This window comes from Lepidothrix coronata, unplaced genomic scaffold, assembly GCF_001604755.1.
Source record: "Lepidothrix coronata isolate B3197 unplaced genomic scaffold, Lepidothrix_coronata-1.0 Scaffold94, whole genome shotgun sequence".
NCBI classification, from domain to species: Eukaryota; Metazoa; Chordata; class Aves; order Passeriformes; family Pipridae; genus Lepidothrix; species Lepidothrix coronata.
Window position 1 is genome coordinate 1,950,327 of NW_016690274.1, and position 11,113 is coordinate 1,961,439.

The window sequence follows — 11,113 nt, forward strand, 5'->3', positions numbered from 1 at the left end:
ATTAAACCTTATTAGATCTGTCTTTCATCCAAAAATCACAAAGCACTTTGCAAATTATGTAAGTTGTATGAATTCTCTGCATAACATCATCTTCTCCTCAAAGTGTAGCCAGTGCTTGAGTAAAAGGTGTCCAGTTGTTTACAGATCAAAATAATTTTGATCAGTTTCTGAAGCAAAAATGAAAGATGCTACACTTTGAGATAATCGTTGAGGAGTATATATATAACACAATTACACTTTTTTAACTAGATCAGTAGCACTCTTAGAATAGATGACACAGTGAATTTCTTCTCGAGGTCAGATTGGTTTCAATAGTCTCCTGAAAAATTGCTTTACTTCTTGGTTATTTATCTTCTTTTTATATTAGAATGTTTTCCAGCTTATCTGGTTTTGTATTAAAAAAATTGAGACTAGATCATAAAATCATAGAATGGTTAGGATTGGAAGGGGCCTTAGAGATCATCTAGTTCCAAGCCCCACACCAATGAGCAAGGATGCCACCCACTAAATCAGGTTACCCAGAGCCCCATCCCACCTAGCCTTGAACACTTCCACGGAAGGGACATCCACAACTTTTCTGGGCTACCTGTTCCTGTGCCCCACCACACTCTTGAATAAAGAACTCCTTCCTAACATCTAATTTAAATCTCACCTCTCTTAGTTTGAAACTATTCCTCCTTGTCCTATCACTATCTACCCATGTAAAAAGTCACTCTCCCTCTTTTTTATAAGCCTCTTTAGGTACTGGGAGGTTGTAATGAGGTCTCTCCAGACCCTTTTCTTCTCCAGGCTGAACAACCACCCCTCTTATCCTGTGTTAGGAGGTGTGCTGCAGCCCTATCATCAGCTTAGTGGCACTCCTCTGGACCAACAGGTCCATATCTTTCTTGTGCCAAGGGCCCCAGAATGGATGCAACACTCCAGGTGTGGTCTCATGAGAGCAGAGGGGGAAAATCACCTCCCTCTAACTGCTGGCCACTCCTCTTCAGATAAGCCCAGGATGTGGTTGGCCTTCTGGGCTGTGAGCGTACACTGTTGGCTCATATCCAGCTTTTCGTCCATGAGAACCCCCAAAACCTTCTCTGCAGGGCTGCTCTCAATGAGTTCGTCTCCCAGTCTGTACTCATGCCTGGGATTTTCCTGACCCAGATGCAGCACCTTGCACTTGAACTTGTTGAACTTCATGGGGTTCTCATGAGTTAACTTCTCAAGTTTGTCCAGGTCCCCCTTCAGTTATGTCAACTGCACCACTTAGCATTGTGTTGTATGGAAACTTGCTGGGGATGTACTTGTTCTCACTGTCTGTGTCATTGATAAAGATATTAAAGAGCACTGGTCCCAAGACAGAGCCCTGAGGGACATCACTCATCACCGACTTCTACCTGGACATAGAGCCATTGACCACAGCTCTCTGGCTGCATCCATCCAGCTAATTCCTTATCCATTGAATAGTCCATCCTTCAAACCCATGTCACTCCAATTTGGAGATAAGAATGTCATGTGGAACTGTGTCGAAACCCTCACAGAAGTCTAGGTAGATGACATCAGTCGTTCTTCTCTTGTTGACTGGTGCAGTCACTCCATAGAAGACCACCAGATTGATCGGGCACAATTTCCCCTTAGTAAAGTTGTTCTGGCTATCTTGCATATACCTCCTTGTCTTGTATGTGCCTTAACATTGCTCCCATGAGGATCTACTCCATAATCTTCCCAGACACAGAAGTGAGGCTAACTGGTCTGTAGTTCCCCAGGTCTTTCTTTCTTCTCTTTGTAATAGGAGCAATGTTCCCTTTTTCCAAGCAACAGAGACTTTGCCTGACCACCGTGACTTTTCAAATATGATGGAAAGTGACTCGGCAGCAGCATTAGTCAGCTCCCTGAGGATCCTGGGATGCATCTCATCAGGTCCCATAGACTTAAACCTATTCAGCTTCATCAAGTGATCCTGAACCTGCTCTTCACTTACAGTGGGAGGGATTTTGTTTTGAATTTCTAGTTAGTCAATTGCTAAAAAACCTTTTAGTTAAATTGTGATAAAGTTGTAATTTGTGAAAATTTTTCCTCTGTTTTGAAAGAAGGTGAGAAATTATGGTACTAATGTGCTGGGATTTCTTTTTCACTTCTTTTCTTCTAGGGTTTCAAGATAGATTTAAATTGCAAACAGTTGACTGTCGACTTTGTGAACCAATCAGTGCTACAAATCAGCAGCCAGGATGTCGAAAGTAAACGCAGCGACAAAACTGATTTTGCAGAGCAGCTCGGAGCCATGAACAGACGTTGGCAGATCCTTCAAGGCCTGATAACAGAGAAGGTAAAGAAAAAAATCTAGCTGCTTGGGAGCGAACTTTCAAAATACACAGAACTATAAGACTGTAGTGGTTGGAAGCCGCTGCAGGTCATCTAGTTCATTCTCCTGCTCAAACAGAGCTTGTTTTAAAGTTAGAGGAGATTGCACAGGGACTTCATTATCTGAGTTTTGAAAATCTCCAAGGAGAGATTCCACAGCTTCTCTGGGCAGCGTGTTCATGCTTAACCACGGATGGGGAATGAGTTTTTGTCTTGTTCTCAATCAGAATTTCCCATGTTGCAACTTGTAACTGTTATCTTTTCTCCTTTTACTGCATATCTCCAATAATTGCCTTCATCTTCCCTATGCCTCTCTATACGAGTGAACAGTACAGTGAGGTGATTCCTTTGCCTTCTTTTCCCTAGGCTGAATGAAGCCAGCCTCTCCTTGTATGTCTTGTGCTCCAGTCCCCTAGCAACCTGAGTGGCCATACACAACTTCTTTAAATCTCTCCCTGCACTGAAGGTTCCAAAATTGGTTGTAAATGTTAAGGAGAAGGAAAGAACCACTGATCTTGACCTGCTGGGTGCACTCTCAGTAATCTAACCCAGGATACAGTTGGCCTTCTTCAACACAAATGCACACAGCTGATTTACTGTGTTCAAGTTCTTGCTCGTCATAGTCCCAGGTCCTTTTCTTCTGTCCAGCCTGCTGCCAGCCTGTGTTCCATGAGGTTATTTTGTCCCAGGTGCAGGACTTTACATTTGTCTTTGCTGAATTTCATGAGGCTTGGTGGACCTATTCCTCCATCTTGCTGAGGTTTCTCTGAATGGCAGCCCTGCTCTCCAGCGTATCAGCTACTTCTCCCAAATCATTGCCATCTCTGAACGTGCTGAAAGCACAGGTTATTGTGCCATGCAGTTTATTGATGAAGTTATTAAATAGTATCAACCACAGGACTGAGCCTGAAGATACATCTTGTAAGTGACTGCCAGGTAGATGTTGAAATGTTTACCATGAACCTTTAAACCTGATGACTCTAGTCATGTCATTCATTTGTAGACCTCCCGTCTAGCCCATGTCTCCTCAGTTTTGCTACCGTATGAGATCCTGTATCAAAAGCCTTGCTTTTAAAAGCCAAGGTTAATTGTGTCTACTACTCTTCATTTGTCCACAGTGTCAATCATATCATCATAGCAGAGGCATTCAGTTGGGTCAGGCACAATTTACCCATGATAAGACCATGCTTTTTCCTTCCCCTTGTTCTTTGTGCCTGTGGAAATGACATCTGGCAAGATTTGCAGTATGTAATTTTTCCAGCCACCAACTACTTTCTGCAACCATCATGACCTTTTAAAGGTGATAGGCAGCACCCTTGAAAAAAACATTGACAACCTTGAATGTGTCCTGGCTGGTTCTGTGGACTTTTATATGTCCAGAATACTTAGGTAGTCCCTAATTCTTTCCTCCTCTATCATGACTAGTACCTCTATGCCAAAATTTGTTGATTGGCATGAAGATCTGGGAAGCATATACTTTTTTTAAATTCTGAAAGCATTCAATTCCAAGAAGGCACTGGTTAGCATTGGTCTTTACAGATTTATTTGATTGACACAACAATAAAGATAATTGTATGACAAAATATATACTCAATTTTCTTTGCAGATCCAGCTGTTGGAAAACCTTCAGGAATCCTGGACAGAATTTGAAAATAATGTGCAATGCCTAAAAACTTGGTTTGAAACTCAAGAGAAGAAGCTGAAGCAGCAACAAAAAATTGGTGACCAGGCTTCAGTACAGAATGCTTTGAAAGACTGTCAGGTAATTTTCCCTTATAAATAGCAATGTTCTCTTTCCAAGAGTTAGAAACAACCCTTTATCCATATGAAATTTTCATATTAGTGAAGTCAGTGACTGAACTCCTCTTTATTTCAGCAAGGGAGAGACTTCATTCCTAAAGTGCAAGCAATAAAAGAGGAGAAAGGAACAATAATATCCCACAGATGTTTAAAACCAACAAAAGTCATTAAGTCATTATTCTTTTTGCATTGGACATTTCAAAATATACCAGGCGCACTGAACTAGAAGACTGTCAAAGGAATATGTTGCCGTTTCTGTTTAGCCAGTCTTATGGAACTTGATGTCATGAGCACTATGCTTAAATGTCCTTGAAACTTGTTTTTTCTGCCTTATCACTATCTTTCCTCCACCCCTGCCTTTTTCCATTCTTTTTCCACCTGATATGTTCCACCTGACTATTCAAAGAAAAATGCTAGAATCTAAGGAAGCTTTATTCTTTCATTCAAAATGTGTTGGGAATCTTTCTCTTTTATTTTCCCCTCAAATATTTAACTATCCAGAAAAGGAAAGAGAATCATGATTATGATGGGCAAAGATGGGATGAGGCAAAGTGTTGCTATACGTAAAGCACATAAGTTCAAAACCACCTCAGTTTTTCACATGAAATTCATACAGGGACAACACAGCAGTGAACAGGGTATCACAGTTGTCTCTGAATATCTTACTCAGAATAACATATATTTAATAGTAAGAAGCTTGCTTCTGGAGCTGCCAGGCTAGAGTTAAAGCTAATAAGTGTATAGGCAAAACAAATACTTTTGAATTTATAGACAAGGCCTCTGCACAGTATCAGGCGTCACATAATTTTTGTTCAAAAGTATTTTTTTCTACCAGACACCAAATAATAAATTTTACACTGGATCAAATGTGTAATTAAAACTCTGCCAGGACAACCATATGCCCAAAATCTTGGCGTTTTCATCCCCTTGAAAGGGAGTAGGAAGCATTTTTATCTTGATGTGGCTGTCTTTCATGCATTTATTTAATTAATGGGACAAATATAATTTAACATTTAGCTCTTCACAAACAGAAGAGCTGGAAATTTATTAAAATTTAATTCATAAAAGAATTTACTCTATATTAACCAATATATTAAGCCTGTCTTTGTTTCTGTAAAGGCAAATAAGTGGTTAGGCCACGTATGTTAGAGGTCAATTTTTTGTTTTGTGAAATTCTTGACTTTAGTTTTCTAACTGGTTGGAGTGCTTAGGTTCAGTTCATGTATCTTTATGTTTTCAGCACAATAAACCCATACAACTGATGGAAGGGTAATTTAGCACAGCCTGACATAATCAGCAGTTTGTGCTTGGCCGGAGTTCAAAGCTGAATCTGATTTATCACCTTTTAGGTTCCTTTTTGTCAGGGAAGTTAGCAAATACACTTGGGGAGTTAGTTATGAATGGCAAGACTTTGATCAGCAGACAAACACATTAAGAAAGAACTGTGTCAGACACTCCCAAATATCTAGTTCAACTAGTACAAAAGCTACAGTTTATTTATTAACCAATGTTGGCTACTGCTTAGGGTCATAATAAGTGAAGTCAACCATTTTTACCCATCACAGCTTAGAAACAATAATGCAACTTTAATTCGATTATGAGTTTTAAATGATGAATAAGGAAGCCCTTTTCAAAGAGAACCAGAAATATTTTCTGTTCTTGGTGTTTGCAACTTTTGCCTGGCTTACATTCTGAATTTTGGAGCAACCTTGTACAAACTTAAATGCCTTTTTTTACTCCTTTTTTTACTGTCTTGAAAAGTCAGATTTATTATGTGCAACTTAGAAGAGTTTGCCTTGTTGTCAGCTGGTTAAAAAAAAAGATGTGTTACTCTGGCTGTAGTCTGGAACAAGGTCATGGCTAGATGTTTGAAGAAATGTAAAATAATACAAAAGAAAAGGCTAAAAATAAACAGTGAAGCAAAAATGCTCTCACACATGTGTATAGACAAAAGTGTGTTGTATCTGTACAGGGATAAATTCTGTAATAGCAAGTGTTTGCAAGACTAGGCAGAAGTTTCCTTCAAATACTGCCCCAACTATCTAAAATGTAAAGTCTGTTATGGCAATGTTTCACTTGTTGTTTTCTGGATTCATAGGGAGAGAAATTTATTTTGGTTTGCCCAGAGTTTTGTTGTATTCTTTTCTTTCCCTGGTGACCCATCTCTCTCAGTAAGAAGAGGCTTGCAGAAAATGACAATATAACCTGAGATCATGACATGCTAGTTAATCTGGGGGTAACACAAAATAGCTGTCACCTCACACACTGCTTTCTATATCATACTGACAGGTAAACACAAATTTGTGCTGGCCTGAAACCTACAAGCCATACTTCCCCACTCTGCTCAAACTAGGTGTTTATGCTACCTGAAGCTGCAGAGCTTCTGAGTACTGCAGAACTTTCTTGGATCTCCCTGCACCATGCTATGAAATTATATAGGTAGTTTCCTGGCTAGGAATGAGCTTATGGGAACGTGCTATATGACTCACAGTTGCTTATCTAGTCTTCTTGTCCTTCACTTTCTAGCTTCATTCTCATGGTATTAAGGCATGAGCAAAATGCTATCAAGCTTATTAATGCTTCTCAACAACAAGCGACCTTGAGGAAGAAAATTCCTGCAGTGTGTTGCTTGTTGTTGTTGGCTGGACTCCAGTGAACTTGTCATCTAGAAAAAGGGAAAGGCTTGCTGTCCTCAAGCAATAGACTTTACTGGGCCCTGGCAAAGGAATAAAGACTTCACTTCATGTGAGGAATCATGGCAAATTGACATCTTTCACTAGGAAGTCATTTTTGTCATTTTCCTTGGGTGACAAAATTCATTTTTCTCCAGAGGCTTGAGTCAGCTTTGGACTAATTAAAAGGCCCTCTCAGTGTTCTAGGACAAATTAAAACACACAGCATTTTTCCCTCTACCAAGTGATTTCCCGAAGAGACCAAAGTCTGCTCTTCTGAAACCCATGGTAGTGAGCTTACTGTGTACCCTCCTTGCCACTCCAGTGATATTGAATTCCACGATTTCATGGTCACTGCAGCCCAGGCTGCTCTTGAGCTTAACATTCCCCACCTTCTCACCTCCATAATGGTGAGACCAAGGTACGGAATAGCCTCTGTTCTCATTGGCTCCTCTACCACTTGGAGAAGAAAATTATCATCAATGCTTTCCAGGAACATTCTGGATTGCTTATGCCCTCCTGTGTTGTCTCTCCAACAGATATCAGGGTGGTTGAAGTCCCTCAGGAGGACCAGGGCTTGTTGGTATGGGGCTGCTCCTGTCTGTTAAAAGAGGTTCTCATCTGCTTGATCTCCCTGGTTAGGTGGCCTGTAGCAGACCACCACTGTAATATCACCTGTCCCTGTTCTTCCTTTAATCCTGACCCATAAGTTCTTGGTCAGCTCCTCATACACCTGTGGGCAGAGCTCCATGCACTTCAGCTGGTCACTGACATAAAAAAGAAACACCTACTCCTCGCCTTCGCTGTTTGTCCTTCCTAAACAGCCTGTACTTCAATTCCAAGACTCCACTCATAGAAGCCATCCCATCATCTCTCAATGACAATAGCCCTGGGTGTGTTTGCCTAGAGGTAATTAAGTTGGGCCCTGCTGTCCTATTTTTAATGAGTTTGTACACTTACACGAGAGCAGATTATACAAAACTTTTTTAGAAAGTAGAAGCATGTAGAAGCATGTAGGACATGCTTCTATTTAACAGCAAACTATTAGGCTTTAAAGGGAACATAAAATATTCAGTGGAATTGCTGATGAGTTATGAGGCCCTTGAGAATAAAAAGCCAAAATATGCAAACATGACTCCTATTTTTTAAACTAAGGAGCTTATGGGCTTCTTTTCTATATCAAGGTGTTATTTAGCCAATTAAACAAGCAAACATACTAAGATATCTTTTTTTTTTTTCAGGAATTAGAAGAATCAATAAGAACAAAGGAAAAAGAAGTGGAAAATATAGAACAGAGTGGGCTTTCTTTGGTACAGAACAAGAAAGAAGAAGTCTCTTCTGCTGTTATGAATACACTGCAAGAAATTAACCATTCCTGGGCCAATTTGGATCACATGGTAAAAGAATCATCAAGGGACAAATTATAGCTCCAGGAATAAGGCCTGGAGGGAGAATTAGCAGTTGTAGCTAGTGGATTTCTTCTGTGTTGTAGGGGAGGAGATTCTGAATTGTGTCCCTCTTCCCGTCTATCCATCCATCATTCCTTGAGTTTGTGTGTGCACTCCAAATAAGATGGGTATAATATTTCATGTTTCAAGGATGCTTTTAATTTTTGTAATTGAAGCTTTTTAGATGTTTCCTGATATTTAGTGTAAAAGTACCAAATTATCTGTAAGGAACTACCTTTTCAAGCCCACAGGTCTCACTGAATAAGGAAGAGATCAGCATTAGTTGTCAACATCCAAAGTTTGATCAACATCAGTCTGCCTTCTCATGAGGAATATAGTCTTGGTGCTAGCTCTCTGCTGACTTCCATAGACTGATTTGCCTGTCTTAGGGATGTGTGTTTCATAGTCTTTAGCAATTCCTCTTGATCCTGCTTTGAACCAAAGTGAAATGAATTTTGATATCTTCTCAGTCCCTGCCATCCAACCTTTATAAAATCAACAGAACTTTATGCTGTACTCAGTGTAAGCCCCACTGATGGTTGTGCAAAATCTTCATTCTCAATAGGTTTAAGATCAGAAATGTAGAACAAGAAGCATGTGAGATCAAAAGGAAGAAAATAATTTTAACAAATCCCAAATATCTTGAATGCTTTTCATTTACTATTGTTTTTATTCATCCCTCCTCCTAGGTTAGCCAACTGAAGATATTGTTGCAGTCTGTTCTTGATCAGTGGAGCATTTACAAAGTGGCTTATGAAGAACTGAATAGTTACCTGACAGAAGCCAGATATTCTTTGTCCCGTTTTTATCTTCTTACTGGTTCTTTGGAAGCTGTGAAAGTCCAGGTTGATAACCTTCAGGTAAGAAGAATTAATTTTGTCTGAAATGGCATGGATGCAGATAACTATACATTTTGGTTAATAAGAAGTGGAAGTATAGACACACCGGCGCATTAAAATCCCATGATGTTAAGAGAACACATTACAAAACAGCCACTGCATTTATCATTTTGGAGAAAAATAAAGTTGGGATGGTTGTTTATTTTTTAGATTTTTGATGCTGTTCTTTATAATTTTGAGCCATACCATCAAATTATTAAAAGGTTTTAGATCATACTAATGACCATTAAGACTAAAGTTTCTGATGCTACTTCATCAGGCTTCTGAGCTACAGGAGCATGTTGAGATCACGTTTTTAACTTGCCCTTCAACATTACAGTAGATTGATGATCAAGGAAAATATTGTTCCACAAGTTGAGATACTCACATGTTCAAATAATTTACCACTGTAAGAAAAGCATAAAATACAAGGAAATTCCTATTATAAAATTATAAATTAATATTAATGGCAATAAACTAATTAGATATTCAAATTTTTGTGCTATTACATAAAAACCCCTTTTATTTCAGAGAAAGTTGTCATCTTTAAAATAAAAAAAAATTGTACAAACATTTCCAGATGCCTAAAGTAGAAGAAATTATGTTCTTACCGTATTCTGTTCTTCCATTTAATATTTACTGTCAAATTTACATTTACAGTATAATTTGAATATTTGTGTGATTTGAAGTCCAGACATATGTAAATTCTCTAAGCATGAACAGCACTTTTCAAATGAAGATTTAAAGAGAATCCAATAATGGACTTTACAGCCAGTCTTCTAGATTTTAATTTTTTGCGTGTTAGAGAGGAGTCAGTAAAACAATAGGTACAGAAAATTACTTTTTTTGCTAAGATTTTGACTAAACTTGGGCTGAGATTTGCTGGGCTGTTCAAACTGTAATAATATGTATAAAAATATTTTATGTTAAAAAAAGAGCATTTTCACAGAGTCATAGAATAGGTAAGTTTGGAAGGGACTACAGTGGGTCCCCTGGTCCAACCTCCCTGCTCAGGCAGGGTCATCTAGATCACATGGCACAGGATCGTGTCCTTGAATATCTCCAGTGAGGGAGATTCCACAACCTCTGTGGGCAACCTGTTCTAGTGCATGGTCACCCACATAGTAAAGAAGTTCTTCAGGTGGAACTTCCTGTGCATCAGTTTCTGTCCACTGCTTGTCCTATAGCTCAGCACCACCAAGAATAACCTGGCTCCATCCTCTTGGCACCCCGCCTTTAGATATTTATACATATTGATGAGGTCCCCTCTAAGTCATCTCTTCTCAAGGCTTAACAGGCCCAACTCCTTTAGCCTTTCCTCATAAGAGAGGTGCTCCAGTCCCACAGTCATCCTTGTTGCCCTCCACTGGACAAGACACACTTCCCTGACAGACACGCTTTAGAATGATAACTGAAAGAGCGAGAACCTTATTTTCAGAATAAAGCTTTTTTTATGTTGTTATTTTTTTCATCTTCTTCTAAACAGGAAAATGTTATTTAATTAATTTTCTTATATCTGTTAGTTTTTATTTCTGAATCAGTTCATGGACTTAGTCATTCTATACAAAAGTACTTGTTTAGAATAATTTCTTTTAGAAGATCTTTACATTTTGCGAAAATACAGGGTTAAAACTTTTTGATACATTTGATATAAAATCAAATTAATTTAACTACAATCTTTGTATTAAACAGCCTTTTATTTATATGAAACACATGAAATCAACTTTTGCATTCATAATCTGTATGATGCAATTGATACACACTATTTTGAAATGTTTCTACATCACAGAATTTTAATACCTCATGGTTTGGTTTTCTTTTGTTATTATTCTGCTTTAGAGCCTACAAGATGAATTGGAAAAACAAGAAAATAGCTTACAGAAGTTTGGTTCTGTGACCAATGAATTGTTGAAAGAATGTCAACCACCAGTGACTGAAACACTTACCAACACTTTGAAAGAAGTGAATA

The 11,113-nt window shown here is 38.7% G+C and overlaps 1 protein-coding gene across 9 annotated transcripts in view; it reads left to right on the plus strand.

Moving 5' to 3' along the window:
- The window catches only part of SYNE1 (spectrin repeat containing nuclear envelope protein 1), a 306,473-nt gene that overhangs the window by 230,656 nt on the left and 64,704 nt on the right, over positions 1–11,113 (plus strand). For 8 of the 9 annotated variants that reach the window (XR_001875992.1, XR_001875991.1, XR_001875994.1 and 5 more), the window contains 5 exons: positions 2,135–2,311; positions 3,953–4,108; positions 8,060–8,215; positions 8,956–9,126; positions 10,984–11,113. The exon at positions 10,984–11,113 is cut by the window's right edge and continues 20 nt beyond it. Coding sequence is in view for 1 of the 9 variants with exons in the window: in XM_017821972.1 (XP_017677461.1) it covers positions 2,135–2,311; positions 3,953–4,108; positions 8,060–8,215; positions 8,956–9,126; positions 10,984–11,111 (788 nt within the window). In the remaining 8 variants the exon portion in view is untranslated. The remainder of the gene's footprint in view (positions 1–2,134; positions 2,312–3,952; positions 4,109–8,059; positions 8,216–8,955; positions 9,127–10,983) is intronic. The other variant, XM_017821972.1, reaches the window with a different exon arrangement.